Source organism: Loxodonta africana, chromosome 18, assembly GCF_030014295.1.
Source record: "Loxodonta africana isolate mLoxAfr1 chromosome 18, mLoxAfr1.hap2, whole genome shotgun sequence".
Taxonomy (NCBI): domain Eukaryota; kingdom Metazoa; phylum Chordata; class Mammalia; order Proboscidea; family Elephantidae; genus Loxodonta; species Loxodonta africana.
The window spans coordinates 49,477,133-49,502,873 of NC_087359.1; the positions used below are offsets into that span (position 1 = coordinate 49,477,133).

At 36.0% G+C, this 25,741-nt stretch overlaps 1 protein-coding gene across 3 annotated transcripts in view; it reads left to right on the top strand.

Annotated features, from left to right (window-relative positions):
* BRIP1 (BRCA1 interacting helicase 1) overlaps positions 1-25,741 on the top strand; it is a 177,186-nt gene that overhangs the window by 122,032 nt on the left and 29,413 nt on the right. For all 3 annotated transcript variants that reach the window (XM_064271319.1, XM_064271317.1, XM_064271318.1), the window contains one exon: positions 19,057-19,169. In XM_064271319.1, the coding sequence (XP_064127389.1) occupies positions 19,057-19,169 (113 nt within the window). The remainder of the gene's footprint in view (positions 1-19,056; positions 19,170-25,741) is intronic.

Consider the following 25,741-nt stretch of genomic DNA (forward strand, 5'->3'; position numbering starts at 1 on the left):
AAAAAATCCACAGGAACCATGAAAATATACAACAGGATCTTGACCAAGTCTTTTAGAGTCAGGAAAGTCTTTCTGAGGAAATGCTATTTAAGTTGGCACAGGAAAGAAGGCTAGGAGTTAGGTAGGTGAACATCGATAAGGGTATTTTCAGCAGAGAAAACAGCGTATGCTAAGTCCCAAGGTGAGGAAGGGAATAGCAGTTTCCCAGAAAAAAAGGAAACTGAGGTAGAGGGTAAGTTGGGGAGAATCGTGTGAATAGAGGCTGGAAGAAGTCTGGAGGAGCCGAATCACTTAGGGTGGTTATGCCATTGTAAGGATTTGGGCCTTTATTCCAAGCTCTAGGAAACCAGATCCAGGAACAGAGCCTGAGATCCTAGTGGAATGGAGTTCTGGTTATAGTGTAGCATCTGATACAGAAACCCACCTGGATCTGGTCCCCATGGTAACACATGGTTTCTGTTGGGTACTGTTGAGTCAGTTCCAATTGTGGCAACCCTGTGTACAACAGAATGAAATACTGCCAAGTCCTGTGCCATCCTTACAACCATTGCTATCCTCACTTCTAAGGAGCATTCTGTCTGTACTTCTTCCAAGACAGATTTGTTTGTTCTTCTGGCAGTCCATGGTATAGTCAGTATTCTTCACCAACATCGTAATTCAAAGGCATCAATTCTTCTTTGGTTTTCAATATTCATTGTCCAGCTTTCACATGCATATCAGACAGTTGAAAATATCTTGGCTTGGGTCAGGTGCACCTCAGTCATCAAGGTGACATCGTTGCTTTTCAACACTTGAAAGAGGTCTTTTGCAGCGGATTTGCCCATTGTAATACATCATTTGATTTCTTGGCTGATGCTTCCATGTGCATTGATTGTGGATCCAAGTAAAAAGAAATCCTCTACGATTTCAATATTTTCTCTGTTTATCATGTTGCTTATTGGTACAGTTTTGAGGATTTTTGTTTTCTTTACGTTCAGGTGTAATCCATACTGAAGGCTGTAGTCTTTGATCTTTATCAGTAAGTGCTTCAAGTCCTCTTTGCTTTCAGCAAGCAAAGTTGTGTCATCTGCATATCGCAGGTTGTTAATGAGTCTTCCTCCAATCCTGACGCCCTGTTCTTCATAGAGTCCAGCTTCTCGGATGGTTTGCTTGGCATACATATTGAATAGTATGGCAAAAGGATACTACCCTGATGCACACCTTTCCTAATTTTAAACTGCTCAGTATCCCCTTGTTCTGTTCAAACAGTTGCCTCTTGGTCTATATACAGGTTTCTCATGAGCATAATTAAGTGTTCTGGAATTTCCATTCTTCGCGGTGTTACCCCTAACTTGTTAATGATCCACACAGTTGAATGCCTTTGCATAGTCAATAAAGCACAGGCAGACATCTTTTTGGTATTTTCTGCTTTCAGCCAGGATCCGTCTGACATCAGCAGTGATATCCCTTATTCCACATCTTCTGGATTCGGCTTGAATTTCTGGCAGTTCCCTGTTGATGTACTGCTGCAACGTAATGGTTACCCCGGGGGAAATGGCAATGTGTGTAAAGTGAAAGGGCTATAATACAAACTCTTAACACTTTGGAGTCCAGCACTTGCTGTTGGAATTGTTGGAAACACTTAAATCACAGATAAGGAAGAAAAACCTTGTCACCTCTAAAGGACTAGAATAAGTTTACACTCAATTATTTAAACCATTTTTCCTCCTCAAAAAATTTTTTTTCTCCCAGCTCTCTTTTTTTAAAAGATAGTTTGGCCAAAAGTATTATTAAAAACAGGATCTAAGTATATTTTGAAATCCCAAAATTAAAATCTAGTTTAAATCTAAGTAAACTGCCTGGATTGACAACTTGTATATTTGCCTTGGGCAGTGAAAAACGAGGTAACGAAACCCTTTGTTCAGATCTCTCCTGAAAACAAATAAATAAATGGATGAATTGCTGAAGTTTTTTTTTTTTTTTTAATTCTACATATGTCTTAAAGGGATATTTTAGGGTTAGATGAGGAAATATTTAAAATCACTAATTTTTGAGCAAGTTTGCTTAATAACCTTTTCCTTTATTTTTATTCTAATGTTGATGTCATTATATTTCCTTAGAAAGAAAGCCATGCCTGAATGTATCTAAGTTAAACCTTTGGATAATGAATAAAACAAATAATTCCTTTCATTTTGATTTTTGAAAATTTGTTTTTTTTTTTTCCTTTTCTTGCATTCTGGTTTTTGGAAAGAATAAGGAAGAAGTTTGTTGATCTTTATATTTTAGTTTTGCTCTCAAAGCAGGTTGAAGGCTTTAAAAAGTGAAACTATCACCCTGGGGGCTTGTAAAGTTAATTGACACTTAACTAGTCCTGTTGGCACAGAATATAATCATCAGCACAGCCTGGAGGGAAGTGGTGAGATTGTTTTTTAGCTTCTCTGATAATTAAAAAAAATTTTTTTCAGAGAAGAATTGTGATTGTATTGTATTTTAATCAATTTACGTATTCAGATTGCCTTCAAGCCTACAAGGTTCAAATATGTAGTGGGTTTTGGATGAGTGTGTCACAGGTTTTTCCTACTGTAAGGTAAAACCGCTCTTGATTGAGAACCACTGCTTTATAGTAAAATGAACATATGTGTATTGTGAATTAAAGTGAAACATTTGCATTTATTTTTAATTTTTTTATCAAGTTGAAAAAAGTCCAATAAAGCTTTTATAATCGCCTAATGTGTATTAAATACAGTAGGTGGCTTCTTATAATAACATCAGCCCTTTGGCTTCCAGTCCTTGCTTCTGAGAGGCAGTGACTTTCACTTCTTTTAGAAAGCTACTTCATCTGGTTTTTACCTTTTTGGAAACCCTGGTGGCGTAGTGGTTAAGTGCTACGGCTGCTAACCAAAGGGTCAGCAGTTCGAATCTGCCAGGCACTCCTTGGAAACTCTATGGGGCGGTTCTACTCTGTCCTATAGGGTCGCTATGAGTTGTAGTTGACTCGATGGCACTGGGTTTGGTTTTGATATTTACCTTTTTATTTTATATTTTATCTTTATTTAATCAGCTTTAAACATTAACCATTAACTCCCTATATGCAAGATAAGGATTTTAGCTCACTCCACCTTTCCCTCTAATATCCTCCCGATATAGTTATATCACAATTTTTATTAAATCCATAGTCAATATTCATGTTATTATGACTATGAAAATATTGTTCACTGTAGTCAAATGATTCCACTTCCCTTCTTCAAGTTTATTTTTTGGAGTTAATAATTGTTGTTAACTGCCATCGACACCGACTCATGGCAACCTTATATACAGCAGAAGGAAACATACAAGGCCCTGCACCATCCTCACAATCTCCAACATGTTCTGGCTATTGTGCCAATCCATCTCACCAGGAGCTCCCATACCATCTTTGGCCCTCTGCTTCATGGAACACAATGTCCCCTTCTAATGTTTGGTACTTCCTGATGATGTGTTCAAAGCAAGTGAGTCAGACAATGTTTTGTTGTGATTGGAAGGTTCTCACTGACTAATTTTTGGAAGTAGGTTGCCAGGCCTTTCTTCCTAGTCTGTCTTAGTGTGAAAACTCCACTGGAACCTGTTCACTGTGGTGATCCTGCTGGTATTTGAAATACTGGTGGCATAATTTCCAGCATCATAGCAGCATATAAACCACCAAAGCACAACAAACTGACAGATCAGTGGTGGGGAGTTAATGATACCCACCCTTTTCCTTTTGCCTTTTAAAAGATCTTTGTCCAAATAAATTTTCTGTTATCCTCCGATAGCTCTTTAAAACAATTCTCAATACAGTTTTCTTATCAAACCTGTCAGATATTTATGTTAATTTTTCTCCTCCCTGAATCTCCTGATGTAATTCAATCAGAATTAAGTTGCTATTTAAGCCTGCTTAGCAGTTGATATCCTGAGATTTGCCTTTACGGTTATACTAGGAATTTGATTTACCTTTCTTCAGTGTTGGATTCTCAGTTTTCTGGGTCTGAGATTTTCCTCTTGTTTCTTTCCCTTTCTTCTTTATGGTACATATCCTCCAACAGTTTCTTTATACCTCCATTTTCCTGAGCCTTTCTGGACTTCTGCAGGTTGGATTGGCTTGTTTCCCATCAGTAGCTCTGTGGGTACTTCAATTTGAACTTTTGCCTCTCTGCTTAGTCATTTACAATTTGTCCATTTGTGTTCCACAGCATATTTTGAGTTTTAGGGTTACAGATGTCTCTTAGTTTAATTGAAGATGGAGATGGCTCTTTAATTTTGGGGTCATTTTTGAAATGCAAGGGAAGAAAAAGTGCTTTTTTTTTTGGTCTTTTGAAACCAGGAGTCTGTATTATTTTCAAAGATATAACATGAATTTTCAAAGTGCTATGGTCCCATATGCCTTATTCCCACACTCACATGTTCACATTTGGGAAGTTCTCAATCAGGTATTTCTAATGGTTTTTTAAAGGTAGAAAATAATAATAATATATATATTTTTTAAATCGGATTTATATTTAGAAGATCAGTTTGGATGTGATTATAAGACTCTATATGGAAAGAACATGCTTCATTTGTTGAGCTGTGGAGATAAGTGGAATTTTAAGGTTTCAGATAGATTTTTAGTATTTTCCCAGTATTTGTTATCATTTCTCTTATATGCATACTTTTTCTTGCTCATGTTTGTTTTTATATGTCACAGTGCTTAATAATTTGAATTCTGAGACTGACACTCCTCTCATTGGGTTTCGCTTCTACTTTCTATGCCTGCCATCACTACCAAACCTTTATGAAACTACCCTCCTTCCCCATTCCGCTTCAAGCCACATTGCTTAGTAATGCATTTGCTGGCATCCACAAGGCTTTTCCATGAGAGATCTTGCCATATTCTAGGAATATGTATATGTATGTGTATATATATATATATATATATATATATATATATATATATATATATATATATATGCAGGTTTCTGTCACTTGCTGAATGGAGTACTGTTCATTACCCTTAACAAATCCTATCTCTCTTTTAATTGTTGTAAAAATATAGGTAATACAGCATTTGCCAATTCAGTATTTTTTACATGTACAATTCAGTAAAACTAATTACATTAATCATGTTGAACAACCATCACCAATATCCTTTTTTTTTTAATTCACTCCTTAGTTTATGGTTCCATTTATAGCATCACACTGATTCTTCCATAAGATTGTATTTCATTTTGTTAGTTGATATTGCTTGAAGGGTTTATTCATAATTATTGGGCTCTTGGTATGTGGTTTTAACAAGGGAGGCTCTAGATTGTTAGGTAGTTGAATGAAATAATATTTAGACTGGTAAAGGATCAATCATGGACTCACTCTCGTAGATTACACCACTGAAATAAAATATTTTATATTCTCCTTTCAAAAACAGCTCATAGGTTGTAAAGTGACTGGAAAGTATTACGAAGGGTATTAAAGAATACTGATGTTAATTAGGAGTCCCTGGGTGGTGCAGATGACTGATGTGCTTGTGGGATAACAGACGTGTGGAGATTCCAGTCCACCCAGAGGGACTCAAAAGAAAGGCCTGGCGATGTGCTTCTGGAAAATCAGCCACTGGAAACCCTATAGAACATAGTTTTACTCTGGCATACGTGAGGTCGCCATGAGTCCAAGTAGACTCAATGGCAACTGGTTTAATTATTATTTCTCAGAAAGTTTAAAATCAATTGTAGAAGTTATTTAGAAAAGGGTTTATTTGAAAGCTGTTCCCTGTGTCCTGCCAATGTACATATTTTCATTGATATTTGACAGAAAAGTAGCTACTCCATTAACAGAAGGAATGTATTTTATAAGTCATCCAATTATTATTTATAAGCCACCTAAAACAGTCCTTCAGAAAGTTAGTCCAGGTGATAAAACCATGATTTGGGGCAAACAGCCTGAAGTAGTGACTAGATGGCCCTCGTAATCTCTGTCAGTCCTATGGCTCTTTATCACATACATGGAACAATATATTACGAAAGAATGTAAAGCCTACCCAAACCTACTTTGAGTTTCAGAAATATGGTATAAGTAATGACTTTCTAGCCCATTTATCTCTGTAATACGGTGCTTCATTGTTTCATGTTCATTGACATTTCTCCAACCAACTTTGTGAGGTAAGGTTGGCAGGAATTTTTTTCTTCTTTTTACGGAGGAGGAATCTAAGAAAAGAAAATAAATGCAGGTACTGTGACTTGCCCAAGCATGAATAAAAAAAAACAAAAAAAGTTTTTTTTTTTTGCCTACCTAAATTGCTGCAAGTCTATTTACTCTTTTAAGAAGTTTTTAACTTATCCCTTTATATATATGTATGTTAAAGTTTCTCTCATGTCTTAAAGTATAAACAGTCTTTTAGAAGGAAAATGTTAATTTCTACCTTTTCTTCTTTCCTCTTAACAAATTATGTTTGCAATTAAAACAAGCTAGTATCTTATTTTTCATACTGACAAAGAGATGTTTTTGCATTATTGTTATTTAAAGCACTTATTTGGGAGTGTTTAAATGTTACCAAGTAACCGATAAACAATCCTAGGTAGAAGCTACAAGCTAAATTATAATTATTAGTAAGGCTCGTTATGTTGAAAATAGGAGATACCTGATTTGAGGGGAACATATTATGTTCTATTTTCTATATTTGAAAATTTTAGACTATTTCTTTTAACACTAACAATTTATAACATAAAGTTTAATATAGAATTCTCAGTAAAAAAGTGTCTCCTCCAAAGTAGCCTTAAAGCGTACATGAGATAAGTTAGATCACTATTAATTACTACGTCATAATTCTTATTTTTTGGTAGATTGTAGTCAAGTCCTAACATGACAGGAAACATAAGTAACAATTGAAAACAATTTTTAATGTGCTTTTTTTCTTCTTCTTTTTTTTTTTTTTAAGAGCTTAACTTCTTAACTCTTGGCAGAAACCCATTTTTCTCTGTTAAAAAAATTATACTATATTTGGTTAACACAGTGTTGCAGAAATCTTGAAAATATGCCAGATGAAATAAAACCAGCTATATTCCTTTTATCTAACTGAATCATTTCACGTATAAAATCTTATGCTGAGTTTAGAACTCTAACTATTGGAATTTATATTGTGATACTTACCCTGATAAAAGTGTTTACACTGTGATGATATGGAGTAGTGAATGTCTCTAATGCCCATTCTCTGTCTTTCAGATTTGGTTTGCTATAAATGTTTAGGTTTTAGGTTCTGTATCTTGGCTAAAGATAAAACTATTCTTCTTGAGTGTTTGCTAGACAATGTGTTTATTTTTACTGAAGCAAAGTTTTCTTAATATTTTTGATTAGTAAGTTTAGCTGTTTACCTGTTCTTAGTCTTATTTGGGGGCTTGAACTTTTGTCTTAAACCTTACATTGAAGAAAAATTATATTCTGCCTATGTTGATTACTTTCAGGAAGGCATTTATTACTGACATCATGTGCATATTTATAGGAATTGGGATAAAATCCATCATCATTCACATGCAGTAGTAGTAAAGTGAAGAGATGCATATATAGGCCCAGCTCAGATTTATCCCACCATTTATTTCTTCAGAAGCCACTTTTAAAACTTATAAAAAGTGACTCTTGAATAAAGCTGTTTAAGACTAACTTGGCGTTAACCAAGTTGAAAAAATAACCTAAATTTCAAGATTGTGACCTAAATTTCTTGTTGACATATGCAGTATAATTTTTTTGGCTATTTTATATCTTCTGTTACTGCTGTAAGCAGGTTGATGATTGTCTCCAATAAAGTCAACGTATGGAGGACTTAAAGAACTTACTGTTTCATCTGAAGTATGTTACAATGTAATGGTAAAATTAGAATCCAAAACATTACTTCTGCTTCAGTGCTACCTGTCAATCAGATATTTTTACACAATTCTATAATTATTAACTCAGTCTTGATTATCTGTGTCTTTGCTATTCAGGGTCTCACTTCTGCTTGTATCAGTCTGGTTAGCTTTTGATGCAGATATATTTTCATTTGTTTACAAATGACCCTATTCATGGTGATTTTCATTTTGTGTTAACTTTGAACTCCAATTATAGAAGGGAAAGGTTTTGTGAAACAATACAGTATCTGAACCAGTGGCTCACAAACTCAAGTGTGGGGCTAAACAAATCATTTAAATGAACGAGCTAGTTTAGGACAGTGGTGAAATAGCCAAGTTTTTATATAATGTCAAAAAATTAGATTATTTTTATTTATTTATTTAAACACAACTGTGGGCCTTTGGTTTGCAGCGTCTGATAAAATAGTTTGCCTTCTCCTTTGTGTTCATGCACCGCTCCAAAATTACATGTACGCTGATTTGTCAGAGTGGGAAGCTAGTAGTTTAAACTCCTTCCAGAGTGTACAATTAAGCGTAGCTTTTTTTCTATTTGGGGAAAGTCTTGTAAAATGTATGTGAAAAGTAATGTTAACTGGTCTAAAAGATCATCTTTCCAAACCACACTTGAGCTCAGTTTATGGTGTTTACTTTCTGTCAAAACACAGAAAAAACATTCACAGTTAACTTCCATAATATAAAATGTCTGTCTCATTAGGCATTAAAGAAGCATTGGTCAACAGGTATAATGTTAGACTCTATAACTAATGTGAATGTGGGCATGACCTCCCAAATAGATCAAAGACTAATCTCTTTGACAGTTACAAAATGGCAAAGCTCGCCATGGGCCTTTTGCTGCTGCACTGAAACTGTTTGTTTGGAAAGCATGCCTGAGGGATAAGGATGTGTTTATAAGGATGAGCAGGTAAAAGTAAAAGATTGTCTTTTGACATTTCAACTAATCCCTTCCAGCCTTTGGTTTACTTAACATTTAGCCTATTTGCTGGCAGGAGAAACTGGCTTTTTCACATATGCTATATGTCATTTTAAATTGGGCATTGATTTTCATGCCTGAGAATCCGTAAGTGTACAGTGAAATAGATTCTGATGTCATTAAAATGAGGCGTACTGGCTTTCTCACTTTTCTAAACCCTTAGTTGTATTTTCCCTTATTAAATGTGGTACCCCAAAGACAGTTTTTTGTTATCTATTTTTAAAAATCTGTTTCTTTATATAATAAAAATGTTTCAAAATTAGCCTCAACATATATATCTCATTTCAAAACTTTTTTAAAATCTTTCAACTAAAATAATTCCCCTAGGTAAAATATTGAAAAGGGTCATTCAGATTGTAAAAAGTATTTGACACTTTGCAAGAAATTGAAATAATGTAGTCATGCAGAAAACTTAATTTACTTTAATGAAAATAAATAATAAAAATAAAATGAGAGGTAATTTAATCTAATAGTTGCTGTATTTTCTCTAAATATTGCATTTGTAACTAATACTTCCTGCAGCAGCTATTATCATAGGAAGAATGATCATTATAAAGTTAGTCTGCCTGTGGTGTATGAAATTTTGAAAACCCCTAAGCTGTTATGTCTGGCAAAGGGTGAATGCCAAATTTCTTTGAAGAAAATGCTGTAAAGAAACTGCTTTAGTTACATTTTGAGAAATAAGTAGGAAATGTATATTTTTCCCCAGTTGGATAGAATTTTTGAACTATTTTTCTCTTCAATCTTCAAATATTATGATCTACTTTATTGTTGAATTTTCAGGAATTATTTTTACATATTATCTAATGTTTTCTATGGTGCCATATTATTTATTATTTATATGACTTCAAGAAGAAGTCATCTATGGCACTTAAAGAAAAAATTATTTTCTTTATTTTCTTGTTAATAAAGTTTTGATTTAGAATTTGACAGATTCTCTTTGAAGGGATATGAAATAAAATTTCTTACCTACCAGTTTGAAAGTGACTTATCAGAAGTGTATTTATTCTCTACCTTTCTGTCAAGATGTCCTTGGTTTAAAAAGGTTAATACAGTGAGGCCTGTGAGAGCTAGAAATTGATGGGACTGCCTTGTTTTTCTGGGTCTTGCAAGTTTTCTGCCTTTGACAGGGTGCTTACAACTTTTTTGTCGCTCTCTATTAAGAATTCTGTCTCATAAATGCCCAGTGAGTTTTCCTTCTCTGACAGGTTTCCACCTTACACGGGTTCCAGCTTTCACAAGTTTTACTGTAGTATTATAGACTTTATTGTAGACTCTTGAATAGTTTTATAACTTGTTGAAACTATAAATTCTGTTAATTTATCTCAAAGGGCCACCAGTTTTCTAAGAAGGTAACTCTTTGCAGCTTTAAGCTGGTACTACAAAAATAAACTGTTTGGTAAATCTGTCCAGAAATGCTCTATAGGGGTTATTGTTTAAAGCTGACTAATTGAAGGGAACAATTCCTCCTGTATCATATTGTATTAACTAGTTGCTAGGAATCAAGAGTCCATTTCTGTGAGCTTCCAATACCAGCGGTTTGTCGTGAGTAAATTGCTGTCGTTGAATTTGAGAGCCATTTTTTACTTAATTTAATTAGATTGTTTTCTTCATTTTTTTTTCCTCTTGATTTCTTTAAGATGTATGACTTTTTATTATGGTAAAATATACTTAACAAAATTTATCATTTTAACTGTTTTTGAGTGTGTAATTCAGTGGTGTTAAGTACATTCATAAAATTGTATAACCATCACTACAGCCTATTTCCAGATCTTTTTATCATCCCAGACAAACTCTATACCCATTAGACAGTAACTCTTCATTATCCTCTCCCCCTTTCCCAACTTCACATGCATATAAGGTGATTGAAAAGACCATGGCTTGGATCAGATGCACCTCAGTCATGAAAGTGACATCTTTGCTTTTTAAAACTTTAAAGAGATCTTTGGCAGTAGATTTGCCCAATGTAAAATTCTGGGTATTAACGCTTTGTTAGATATATGATTTGCAAATATTTTTCCCATTCTGTGAGTTATCTTTTCATTCTCTTGATGATGTCCTTTAATGCAAGAAGTTCATAATTTTGATGGAAATCCAGTTTATCTTTTTTTTTTTCTGTTATTGCCTGTGCTTTTGGTGTCATATCTAAGAATCTGTTGCCACATCAGAGGTCACGAAGCTTTTCCTCTACGTTTTCTCCTAAGAGTTTTATAGTATTAGCTCTTAGATTTAGGCCTTTGATGCATTTTGAGTTGATTCTTGAATATGGTCTGAGATCTTGATCTAGCTTTATTCCTTTGCATGTGTATATCCAGTTTTCCTAGCAGCATTTACTGAAATGAATAGTCTTGGTACCCCATTGAGTAGTCTTGGCACCCCACTGAGTAGTCTTGGCACCCTTGCCAAAAATCAGTTGACCATATATATGTGAGGGTTTCTCTATGGGCTTTCTAGTCTGTTCTCTTGGTCTGTACATCTATTCTTATGCAGAGACCCCTACTGTTTTACTTTTGTAGCTTTTAATAAGTTTGTTCTTTTTCAATATTATTTTGGTTTTTCAGGGTTCCTTGAAAATCCATATGAATTTTAGAATGGGCTTTTACATTTCTGTAAAAAACACTGCTGGGATTTTAATAGAGATTTCACTGAGTCTATATATTGCTTTGGGTGGTATTGTCATCCTAATAATATTAAGTCTTCCAATCCATAAACACTGGATGCCTTTCCATTTATTTAGATCTTTTTTAATTTTGTTCAGCAATGTTTATCAGTTTCAGTGTATAAATCTTTCACCTCCTTTGTTAAATTTACTCCAGTATATTTTATTCTTTTTGATGCTATTGTAAATGAAATTGCTTTTTAAAATTTTTTTTCAGTTTGCCCGTTGCTGGTGTATAGAAGTAGAACGGATTTTTTTTTTTAATAATTTTTATTGTGCTTTAAGTGAAAGTTTACAAATCAAGTCAGTCGGTCACATATAAGCTTATATACACCTTACTCCATGCTCCCACTTACTCTCCCCCTAATGAGTCAGCCCATCCCCTCCTTCCAGTCTCTCCTTTCGTGACGGTTTTGCCAGTTTCTAACCCTCTCTGCCTTCCCATCTTTGCTGAATTTATTGGCTCCAACAGGTTTGTGTGTGTGTGTGTGTGTGTGTGTGTGTATTCAGAGTTTTCTGCATATAAGATCATGTTATCTGCAAGCAGAGACCATTTTACTTCTTCTTTTCCAATTTGGGAGCCTTTTGTTTCTTTTCCTTGTGTAATTGCCTTGGCTAGAACTTTTAGTACTATATTGACTGTTGTTGTTAGGTGCTTTCGAGTCGGTTCCGACTCACAGTGACCCTATGTACAATGGAGCAAAACGCTGCCTGGTCCTGTGCTATCCTCACAACCATACTGTGTTGACTAGAAGTGGTAAAAGTGGGTAACCATGTCTTGTTTCTGATCTTAGGGGAAAAGCTTTCAGTCTTTCATCACTGAGTATGCTGTTAGCTGTGGGTTTTTTATATATGGCCTTCATCATGTTGGAAGCCCTGGTGGTGTAGTGGTTAAGAGCTACGGCTGCTAAGCAAAAAGTTGGCAGTTCAAATCCTGTCCTACAGGGCTTCTATGAGTCAGAATCAACTCAACGGCAGTGAGTTTTTGGGTTCTTCATCGTGTTGACTCAGTTTCCTTCTATTCCTAAAATATTGAGTGTTTATATTATAAAAGGGTGTTGAGTTTTGCTACCCAAACCTTTTTTCTGATCAGTTGAGTACTTTTTATTCATTGAGATGATTGTGGTTTGTTTTGGGTTTTTTTTCCCCCCTTCATTCTGTTAGTATGGTGTGTTACTCTGATTAATTTTCGTATGTTGAACCACCCTTGCATTCCTGAGTTAAATTCCACCTGGTGTACAGTGTATAATCCTTTTAATATGCTGCTGAATTTGGTTTGCTGGTATTTTGTTGACAATTTTTGAGTCTATATATATAAGGGATGTTGATGTACTTTTCTTGTCATGTCTTTGTTTGGCTTTGGTATCAGGTTAATGTCGGCCTCATAGAATGAATTAGGAAGACTTTTCTCCTCTTCTATTTCTTGGAAGAGTTTGAAAAGGATTGGTGTTAATTCTTTAAATATTTGGTAGAATTCACCAGTGAAGCAATCTGGTTCTGGGTTTTTCTCTATGGGTATTTTTTTTTTTTAATTACTGACTCAATCTTCTTACTTGTTATAGGTCTATTTAGATTTTCTATGTCTTCTTGAGTCAGTTTTGGTAGTTTGAGTGTTTCTAGGAATTTGTTCATTTCATCTCGGTTGTCTAGTTTGTTAGAGTACAGTTGTTCATAGTAGTATCTTATAATCCTTTTTATTTAAATAAAATCGGTGATGTCCCCACTCTCATTTATGATTTTAGTAATTTGAGTTGTCTCTCTCTTTCTTTCCCTCCCATTTTTTTAAAAAGTCAACCTAGTTAAAGGCTTGTCAATTTTATCGATCTTTTCAAAGAACCAATTTTTGGTTTCATTGAGTTTCTGTGTTGTTTTTAATTCTATATTTTGATCATTTTGAAAATATTCTACAGTCACTTTCTTAATGCAATATGAGTCTAAATGAGCTTTGTGGCCTTTTAAATTCCACAGTCTGATTTAAATTATTCTATTTTTATGTGCATTATTCTTCAACTTGCTCTTTTCAGTTAATATATTTTGCTACCTTTCTATATCAATATAAATAAAATGGACTGGAGCTTGAACCTGTGTTCTAGAAGGAATTTTTCAAGTATTTAATAAGATCCTTTATAACCTGGAATGTCTCTAATTCATAGCTGAAAAAATATAGATGGTTCTACATTGTAAGACACCTAGCAATTTGCTTTAAAATGCTTCAGGGTTCCTTCTCCCTAACATATATACATACAGGAATACACGGGCAGGGGTAGATATTTTAAAAGATTGGCAAAATATTGACAATATTTGGGTAGTGGAGGTATATTAAAAAAAGTTTTTTTGTGTTTATATAAAAATTTCCATAATAAGACATTAAAAAAAAATTCAATATAGAGGGAGTAACAGAGACCAGATTTACCCTCTAAACCAACTAAATGAATAATTCCTTTTATAAGGATCAGTTCAAAGCTGGTTCCTATGAGGTGGAGGTTAAAGATGTCCCAAATATCCAGCTTTTCCAAACTGCTGTACCACTCTATCATCTCTGACATCAACTATTCTCTCTCCCCAGAGTACTCTCCCTCTCATCTTTGGGTTCCGTGATTCACTACAATGCCTCACAGAACTCAAAAACAGTATGAAGAAAATGGCTCACACAGTTGTGGAGGCTGGCAAGTCCCAACTCCGTGGGTCAGTGGTAGGCTTCTTCCAACACCCTTGGCTGCAGGGGCTACGAACCCAAACTGGCAGTTCAAACCACAGGCTACTGGCTCACAGGCTGCAGAAGCTAGCTGATCAGGTCAGTTGATAGGCCGCTGGCCCACAGGGCCGTGGAGGCCAGTGAATCCCAGAATCGGCAGATCAGACAGCAGGCCTCTCGCCAAGAACGAGAGGTCAGCTGATCACAAACCTGATGTGGGATCCAAATGCAGAGAGAGAGCCCTCAGTCACCCACACATATGTCTTAGATTCTGGTCACACTCCAGGGAAGGACGTAACTTAAGTAAGGGTGGGACTGGAGTCACACCCTCCTGCAAGGCTGTAACCCAAGGTGTACCCTGCATCGATCCTGCCTCATCGACATGTAGAGGTCAGGATCCACACACATAAAATGGAAGACAACCATATAATATTGGGAATCATAGCCTAGCCAAGTTGACGCATAACCCCAACCATCACGGCTGCGTATACCTTATTGGCATAGTCCCACTCAGTCATTGTGTGTGAGTCACAAAAACTATGGCTGGCAGAGCCATATTAAGTAATTCATTACACCGCAGGCCATCCCCTGGATCTCCTAAACATTGACCCTTTCATACTGGAAGGATTAACTTCCCCTTCCCCATCATTTTACCAGTCCAAAATGGTCATTAACAATTAGTCCTTCAGTAGGGCAAAAGAGTCCTAAGGGTGAAATTACTCAGATAGTAGCCATTCAGACCTGCTGCAGGTGTCCGTCTGATTTGATCAGGTTCTCCAAAAGTGCATCTCGTCTTTACCTTTTCTGGCCTCTGGTAAAATTTATCTTAACTCCCTTGCTCTGAGTCTCTCTCTAGTATCAGCATAATGTTAGGTTTCCCCCACTGCATAACCCATTAATTCTTTCCTTTACCTTCAGCTATTATTTCTCCTTCCTTCCATTTGTCATTTATTTGTGCCCAAACTTTTCCACTTTGGGGAGGGACATCAGGTTCAGGTGCTGTGCTAGACCAAATTGCTGGTAGCAAGACCAGTCTAGCAAGTTCTTCCCCTCAGTCCACTCACATTCATGTTGGGTAGGGTTACATAGCTACAATACTAGTGGGCTATCTCACCCACTAGGCAATATGGCAGTATTCACTGTTGACTCCAATTTTGCCAGAATGGGCGGGGGGGGGGTACAATCCATCTCATCAGGCCCTTGGGAATTCTGACATACATGTTCATGTATGGGTATAATTACAGTCTCTTGCTTAGGGGTCACTCCTGCTTCTGGCACCCGCAGCTGCATCCCTGGTCCTGGAACCCAGCATCCAGTAGGAAAAAAACAATTTTAGGTGATGTGGGGAAGAACTGTGCAGTGGCACCAGCATCCTCACCTACCCGTCTTCCCCAAATCCTGCAGATAAGCATAGGAGTCTGTCCAGTGGTGATCCTGTCTTTGTCCCTCTCATGTTAAGTGTGAGCACACACTCATGAAGGCCTGTGAACCAGCCCTTAATGCCTTTACCCTCCCCCCCATTTTAGATAACGAATGTTTTAATTGCCCATTCCAATTCTCTTTCAAACCATTACTCTAGGGTGGTATGCAACATGGTACGTCCATTTAATATGATGTTTCTTGGCCCATTGATGCACCCTGTGGGCTGTAAAGTGTGTTCCTTGGTCTGATGAAATATAATTTGAACTAGGAAACTGGGTGAAATTATGAAACAGTGGTTTTCAGACATTGACTAATAGACAAAACAGGACTGAGATCCTTGAGAGGAAGGAAAGAAACAAAGTGAGCCCTACATTTGCACCAGATTATCTCCTGAAGGCAGCTATCAGGCTACAGAGCAGAGAGAGGAAACCCAAACAGGCCACACTGAGTTGAGGAGACAGAGAGAACAATTCAGGGAGGCCAAGGCAGCTAGAATTTACAGAGCAGAGTGCCAGAGAGAATGAAGGTGCACAGAGAGAAAACTCCAGATTAGCACACGCATGAGAGGAAACTACCCAAGGTCAGGAAAAAGAGTAAGCAGAACAACTCCTTGAGCTCACAAAGGGCTGGGAATAGTTTCTGTTCCCACCAGCCAGAGTAAAGAGATCTCATAATACATGGGGCATTGGATACAATCATCAGAGTAGTATCATCTTTGTAAACCCAAAAAAAAAAACCAAACCTCTTGCCGTTGAGTTGATTCCAACGCATAGCGACCCTGTTGGATGGAATAGAACTGCCCCATAGAGTTTCCAAGGAGTGCCTGGTAGTTTCGAACTGCTGACCTCTTGGTTAGCAGCTGTAGCACTTAACCACTATGCCACCAGGGTTTCCATCACCTTTGTAAAAAAAAATTTTTTTTAGTAGGGATAAATTAGCTCTAGACTTAAGACTGTTGTTGTCAGGTGCTGTTGTGGTTATTCCAACTCATAACGACCCTATGTACAACAGAACAAGACACTACCTGGTCCTGTACCATCCTCTCAATCATTGTTATGCTTGAGTCCATTGTTGCAGTCACTGTGTCAATACATCTCGTTGAGGGTATTCCTTTTTTTCGCTGACCCTCTGCTTTACCAAGCATGATATCCTTCTCCAGGGACTGATCCCTCCTGATAATATGTCCAAAGTATGTGAGATGAAGTCTTGCCATTCTTGCTTCTAAGGAACATTCTGGCCATACTTCTTCCAAGGCAAATTTGTTCATTCTCTGGCAGCCTGTGGTATATTCAATATTCTTTACCAACACAATTCAAAGGCATCAATTCTTCTTTGGTCTTCCTTATTTATTGTCCAGTTTTCACATGTATGTGAGGTGATTGAAAACAGCATTGCTTGGGTCAGGCGCACCTTAGTCCTTAAAGTGACATCTTTGCTTTTCAACATTTTAAAAGAGATCTTTTGCAGCAGATTTGCCCAGCGCAATGTGTTGTTTTTGACTGCTGCCTCCATGGGCAGTGATTGTGGATCCAAGTAAGATGAAATCTTAAAACTTCAGCCTTTTCTCCATTTATCATGATGTTGCTTATTGGTCTACTTGTAAAGGTTTTTGTTTTCTTTATGTTGAGTTGTAATCCATACTGAAGGCTGTGGTTTTTGATCTTCATCAGTAAGTGCTTCAAGTCCCCTTCACTTTCAGCAAGCAAGATTGTATCTTCTGCATATCAGGTTGTAATGAGTCTTCCTCAATCCTGATGACCCATTCTTCTTCATATAGCCCAGCGTCTTGGATGATTTGCTCAGCATACAGATTGAATAAGTATGGTGAAAGGACGCAACCCTGACGCATACCTTTCTTGACTTTAAACCACGCAGTATCCCCTTGTTCTATTTGAGCGACTGCCTCTTGGTCTAAGTACAGGTTTCACATGAGTGCAATTAAGTGTTCTGGAATTCTCATTCTTTGTAATGCTACCATCATTTGTAATGATCCACACAGTCCAATGACTTTGCATAGTCAATAAAACACAGGTAAACATCTTTCTGATACTCTCTTTTTTCAGCCATGATCCACCTGGCATCAGCAATGATATCCCTTATTCCACGTCCTCTTCTGAATCTGGCTTGAATTTCTACCAGCTCCCTATTGATGTACTTCAGCAACTGCTTTTGAATAATCTTTAGCAAAATTTTACCTGTGTGTGATATTAATGATATTGTTTGATAATTTCTGCATTCTGTTGGATATCCTTTCTTTGGAATGGGTACAGATATGGATCTCTTCCAGCCAGTTGGCCAGGTAGCTGTCTTCCAGATTTCTTGCCATAGATGAGAGAGCACTTCCAGTGCTGCATCTGTTTGTGGAAACATCTCAATTGGTATTCCATCATATCCTGAAGGCTTGTTTTTCACCAGTGCCTTCAGCGCAGCCAAAACCTTTTCCTTCAGTACCATCAGTTCTTGATCACATGCTACCTCCTGAAATTCGCTGCACGTGGATGAATTTCAAAAGCATTTAGACACAAGATATTATATACTATATAATAACATTTACATGAAATTCGAGCAAAGGCATAACTATAGTAACAGAAAGCTGATCAGTGGTTGCCGGCGTCAGCAGTGGGGGAAGGGGATTGGCTGCGTAGGGATAAGAGGTAACTTTTTGGGGTGATAAAAATGTTCTGTATTATGACTGTGGTATTGTTTACATGACTGTACATTTGTCAAAAGGTACCTACTTGCACATGGAAAATTTGGGAATTTGTGAATTGTATCTGATGAAAACTGATTGAAATAATCACATAGCTAATTATATGCATGGGGGAATTTAGGAAATGTAAGAATTTTTTTAAATGTTTTAAATGAATGAAGAAAATTCAGTACTGGAAAACAGAATAAAATCTCTTTATCCTAGTAAACCAGCACCAGGTTTTAGTGTCTGTCAGTTTGTCATGCTTTGGTGACTTGTGTGTTATTGTGGTGCTGGAAGCTATGCCACTGATATGTCAAATACCAGCAGGATAACCCGTGGTGGGCAGGTTATAGCAGAGCTTCTAGATTAAAACAGATTAGGAAGAAAGGCCTGGCTATCTGCTTCTGAAAATTAGCCAGTAAAAACCTCATGAATCACAACAGAACATTGTCTGATTCACTTGCTTTGGACACGTTATCAGGAAGGATCAATTGCTGGAGGATGTTTGGTGAAATAGAGGGCTAGCGAAGGTGAAAGAGTCCCTTGGTAAGATAGATTGGCACAATAGCCACAACAATGGACATGAACATGCCGGCAATTGTGAAGATGATGTTGAACATAAGGTTGCCAAGAGTCAGAGTCAACTATCTACCTGCAGCTATCTATCTGCACTAATAAAGTGATATTCAAAATGTTAGAAGTTAATATGGTTTTTAAGACTAATTATCTACTGTATTTTTAATATACTTTTATTAGGTTGAACTGAAGCGTCAGTACAATGACCAGCATTCAAAATTGAGAGGTCTTTTACCTGGTCGTCAGTGGTATGAAATTCAAGCATACAGGGCCTTAAACCAGGCCCTAGGTAGGTAAGTGGAGTAAAATTTAATATGTTATCATAATATTATCTGTGACCAGTATTATATGTGAAGCTAGTCTTGCTACTCTGCTGCTTATGATAAACTTGGTAAAGCTTAACTGGAACCTAAGAACTGGTATGTTTTCAATGATAGATGTCACAACTAGAAGTTGAAAACAGTAAATAGAATAAATCAGACTCAAAAGAAAACTTGAAATTTGTGAAGCTTAAAGAGGCTTTGTGGTGGATCAAACAATAAATGGCATACAAATGTGCTCAGTCAATGTTTATTAAAGGAAGCTCACCCCCAACCCATAAAAGTTTTGTCTTGTGAACATCAGAACCCAGACGATGATTTTACAGATACAAAGAGACCTCCCCTGGTGAGGGGGGACTGTCAGAGAACAAAAATGATATATCAGCCAGTGTGAGGAGGTATTCAATTTCCAAAGTGTACTTGAAGTCATTGAAGGTGAGTGGAATCCTTGTAGTTGTTAAATTACTTTTACAAAATACAAACACAAAATCTGTTATACTGCCCAGTGAGGTCTTACAGTTGCATAGTTTTTTATTCTATGTAAAGAAGGCAGATGACATGAAAAAAGTCATATTCATTTTAATATCATTTCTGAGGCTTAGATAACAATGTACATTTCACACTTTCCAATGCTGTCTGCATTTATCTTACTGTGTAATTATTGTTGGTAGATAACATTGAATTGGAAGAATACTGAATAATTATCAAGAAAGTAAACATAAAATAATAGTTACTTTAAAAAAAAATAGAAATGGGCAGTAAAGCATTTTAGTAAATCATTAAAAAAAAAAAAGAAGGGTTAAAATAAACCATAGTCATGATACTAAAGATTTAATACCAACTAAAATGAAAATTTAATTATAATACTCCATTTTCTAAGGATTCTGTACCATTAAGATTTGTACTCAATCACCATTTATACCATAATTTCATATTGTAGGACATCAACATCCGTTTTATTTAAACACTGTTATAATCTCTCTATGAAATTATAACTAAACACAGTAATAATTTTTTCTCAATGAAACCATGAGGCATTCAGATAATGCAAATAAAACAACATAGATTAAAAGTACATCATAAAAACATGATCATTTGGCATATTTGCAGTTCACCCAGAAGGTTCGCAGCTAACCATAATCTGACCTAACCAAATCTGGTATTTAGGTTTTTCTCAAGTATCTTGTATAACGAAATTAGCCCATTTGCACAGAAGCAGACCAGATGGTATTTGAATTCAGATTTGCATACACCTGACGATATATGACTGCAAGGGCTGAATTTAAGTCCCAGAACACTTCACCCACTACATTTCCATTTCTGTTGGCTTTTATTTCAGTGTGATATTCTGCAAGTCTTTTCCTTCAAACTGAGTGATTCAGTTCTCTGGTTAACCTACTGATATCCTACTGTCCTTTTCTGCCTGGAAGTCTCATTGTACTTGGCATGAAGTTGCATTGCAAATCATTCAAGTATTTTATCTGCTTACATTGTGTCTCTCTGTTGAGTGACCTGTTTATTTATTTTTAATTTTAATACTCAGCCAGTAATCTTCAGGACAGAGTGAATATATATTTAAAATTCTTCACTTTTAATCACTATATTCAACTTCAGGGAAATAAATATTCTTACCTCAGTTTATTTTTTTTCTTTAAGTGATGCCTTAAAATTCAAGAAACTATTCAAAGCAAAAGATATATTTGTAACCTACTTTGTCATTTGTAAACCTTTTTCACATTATTTCATTTTAATTCTTCATTTATCGCTTCCAATAGCAAGGGATGTTGGTACTCCATGTTTTATGTGATTACTTAGAAAAAAAACCAGATTGAGAGAGATTAAATTACTCATCTAAAATCACATAGCTGCTCAATGGCCCTTCCCATCCTGCCAAAAAAACCCAAACCCATTGCCATTGAGCTGATTCCAACTCATAGCAACCCTATAGGACAGGGTATAACTGCCCCTTAGGGTTTCCAAGGAGCAGCTGGTGGATTCAAATTGCCAACATTTTGGTTAGGAGCTGAGCTCCTAACCATTGTGCCACCATCTTCCCATCTTGGCCCCACCTAATTCTAAATCCTCAAGGCTTGGTTTTTCAGCCTTACACCCTAACTTCTATCCACTACATTTCTCACCATCCTTTAAACATACCATATCCTTTCATCGCTCTCCGCTTTGGCACGTATGTTCCCGTGCACTTCATTTGGCGAATTTACCAATCAAACCCTTGTTAAAGGTCATGCCCTTTATGGACTTTATTTATTTCTCTATCTAGAGTTATTTACTTCCTCCTTAGTAAACCCATAGCATTTAATACATTAATACCTCATTGTATTGTCATAGTCTGTTTATATATCTGTCTCCCTCTCTAAACAAGGATTATGCATTTTTGCATTCTCAACAACCAGCAGTTCTTGGGGCATAGGTGCTGAATAAATGCTTGTAGAGTTAGTGAAAATGCTAAATTTAGTGCTTTTTCCAGTATCCCACATTGCCCAGAGAGCTTCTGGAGCTTAAAAACATGCTTTTATACAATTTAAAAAGGCATGTTTGTTATATTGACATTTAATACTATGCTTTTAATAGTTTATTAATTAAAAAAGAAATGGAGAGCCCAGCTGTCATTTTACTGATTTTCAGGGAAGCAATATCAACATACAGCAGCTTGTTATGAAAGAACATATCTTTTTAAAAATCAAACAAATATTTTATATCATTTGATAAAACTCATACACAATATGAGTTGATTGTCAGAAAAGGTGATGGTACTCTGAGTCACTTTTCTTATAAAGAATGTATCTAAAAGGTCTAAAGTAAGAAATAAATTGAGTTTTAGAAATCTTTATCTTTTTTTTTTTTTTTTCAAGGCCATATAGGACTTTAAAGAGTGTTTGAAGTAATATATGCCTATGAAATGTAATAACAGCCTTCGGGAATATTCCAGATGGTTTCATGACCAGGTTACAACTGCACTATGAGTTTCCTAACTGGTGTGCTTTACTAAAAGTATAATCTTTGTCTCACGTGGGCATAATTTATTTGAGCAAGGCAGTATGAAAACAATGGAAAAAAAGAGAAAGTGAAACCTTTTTCTCTGAACTGTTCTGTTAACTTAAATGCCTTTCTGCCATAGGATGCTTTAAACAGAACCAAGGTGGAACCAAAATAGTGGCACCCTGGCTTTCCATTGCTTTTCAGCACTGCTGTTTAATGTTGCCAATATCCATCTACTTCCTACCCTGCCCAATTTTATAAATGGATGCCTTGGAACCTGTAGATTACTTTGATATAGTATTAAAAAAAAAAAAAAAGGGTATCATATAAAATTTAGATTTTTAAAGTTTCTCTGAAAAAATTGGGCATTTGTGTTAATCTCTACCCCTTCTCAAAATCCAATGGCAGTAAAGGGATAAAGATATCAAACTATAAAGTTAAAAAGAATGGGAAAGGAGACAATAGCAAGTGAGATTGTGTCAACAATTTTTAGAGCTAGAAAGCAGGTGAGTCATTCAGGTGAGTAACTGAATGACTCAGCAGGCAAGAGAAAGCTGAAATTTAAATCTGTAGTAGTAAAAGCAACAAGAACCTCAGATTCGTGCCTGGAAAAGCTTAGGACTTGAGGGTACGCTAAAAGGGTCAGTGAAGTTTAAGTGTCAATCTCCTTTTAAAAAGGAAGATTGCTTGCAAGTTAGTTTCCGCCGTTAGAAGCCCCCTCCTCATCCAGGCTTACCCTCTAGAGAGGATAAAGCAGAAAAGCTTTGTATTCTTCAACACCAGTCATAGTTCCCAAAAAAAAAAAAAAAAACCAAACCCATTGCTGTTGAGTTGATTCTGACTCATAGCAACCCTATAGGACAGAGTAGAACTGCCCCATAGTTTCCAAGGAGCGCCTGGTGAATTTCAACTGCCGATCCTTTGGTTAGCAGCTGTAGCACTTAAACACAAGGGTTTCCACAGTCTCCGCTAAGGATGTATTAAGGATGCGGATTAAGAAAAATCTACATACTGAATGTGAGGACCTCATCCATTTTTTTTTTTTTTTTTTTTTTCTCAGCTCTGACTGGACTTACATTCAGTCTTACTTTTCCAAGGCAGGAAAGTATAGTATTTCTTTCTAGAGAAAGTGACCACCTCAAGAGCAAGAGCCTACAGATAGTAGTAATAAAGTGGCTTTGTTCCCACCAGATTACCCTACAGTGAAACCTGCTGGTTATATGCCCCACCCATACATACAGAGCTGCCAATCAGCATTTTAGTGGCTTGCTCTTAAATAAGTGCAGAGTCTCTACCAGATCTTCAAAGAAAGTCTCTAACATGAAAGACAAAGACTTAAACAATAACAAAACAATACAAACAAAACAAGAAGAAGGGTGGGGGGACTCAAAGGCAATAGAAACAACACAATAGAATACAACAAAGATTGGAAAACTTTTTCTGTAAAGAGCTGGACAGTATGTATTTTAAACTTGGCAGGCCAGTTACCATCTCTGTTTTTTCTTTAATCCTTTAAAAATATAAATACTATTCCTACCTTACAGGCTGTACAAAAACAAGTTATAGGCCGAATGCCCTGTGAGCTGTAGTTTGCCAACTCCTAGGATAGAAAACTTTTAAAAAAGTATCAGTAATAGCTACAGAGAAGTAAGATGTTGCCTCCATGAAACAAGATCAGAGAAGAAGAAAAAGCTTTTGGAAATTAACATGATTTTTAAATACAGAATCGGGTTTGGAAGATAAAATTGAAATTGCCCAAATCAAAAATTCTCAGAATTGAAGGACATGATATCCTGATTAAAAAGGCTCACCCAAGCACAGGTAAAGGGGTGAAAGCTACAAGGCACCTCACTGAGCAGTTTCATAATACCTGGGATACAGAAAATGTCCTAAAATCTTCCAGAGACATAAAAGACAGGCCTCATACAAAACACAGGGAATCAGAAGGGCATCAGACTTCTCAAAGCAACCCTGGAAACTAAAAGATAATTGAGACTTGTCTTCAAATTTTGAGGGAAATTTTTTAACTTACTATCTGAGTTCTCTACAAGCCAAACTATCAATTAAAGTGTAAAACAAAATAAAGCCTTCCAGTATGCAAGGACCTAAAATATTTGCTTCCAATGCACACTTTCTCAAGATGCTACTTTTTTCATCAAAATAAGAGAAATATCAAGGATACATGAAACTGGAGTTCTGATCAAGAACAGATAAAAAGATTTTCCAAAACAATTGGAAAGGGAAGCTCTGAGATGAAAGCTGTGCAGAAGGCCTAGAGAATTATTAGTTCAGATTGGTTCCAGAGGATAAAGGGTTTGACCATATTGAGAAGAATTTTTATAACTTTGGCAAAGTTGGGGGTTGAATTAATGATAGAAACTAATAGATAATTAACTAATAGAAATTAATAGATAATAAATGGTAGAAATTAATGACAGTTATTAACTCAGGGGGTGGGGTGGTTCTTGTACAAGAAAGAAACTCTAACCATAGTGCACTACATGGCTCAATTGTAAATGGTATTCCACTGAATATTCAGTTACGGAAAGATTGTGATATACCTGTCTTATGAGGATGGAGGGAGTGGTGAAGTATCAGGGGAATAAGAGAAGTAAACATCTTCCATAGGCTGTAATCAATACATACTTTCTAAAGTTGAAAAACAGAAGTAGTAGTTGTATAAATGTTATTTACAAATATGGAGGTAAAAAACCAGAACTATCTAAAATGTTTTAAAGTATTTCAAATATTCTAAAATATTTCAGAAGCAATCTTTTGAGGAGTGGGAATTGGAGATGGCATGGAAAAATTCTGTTTTTCATTAAGAGTATCGTAATACTGTTTGACTTTTAAACGTGTATTACTCCAATGCCAATTAAAATTTAAAAAGCTAAAATTAATTTTTTAAAAATAGCCTGGGGTTTCAATTCCAGGTAAAATTCTAGGAGCTTCAAAATAAATAAAGTAAAAACAAACAAATCTGTAAAGAGTAACAGACAAAGCTACAATTATAGTTCAAGACTTCAACACTCCTCGATAAAAAATCTCAGTAATAGCTAGAGCTGGTAGACAGAAAACCAGCAGAGATATAGAAGGCTTGAGCAACATTATCAACCAATTGGACTGAATTAATATTATAGAGCATTTCTTCCAACAATAGCAGAATAAACATTCTTTTCAAGTACACATGCAACATTTACCAAGGTAGACCATATTCTAGGTTATAAAACAAACCCTAAGATGTTTTAAAAAAACTGAAATCATACTAAGTATTTTCTCTGACCATAGTAGAATTAAACAAAGTAGAAGTCAATAACAGATAACAGAAAAAGTTCTAAATACTTGGAAAACAAACAACATACTTTTTAAATAACCCATAGGTCAAACAGGAAGTCTCAAGGAAAATTATAAAATATTTTAAACTATATTAAACTAAAAATCAACATATCAAAATTTGTAGACTGCAGCTAATGCAATGCTCAGAGAGAAATTTATATCATTAAATGCTTATATTAGAAAAGAAGAAAGGTCTGAAATCAATAATCTAA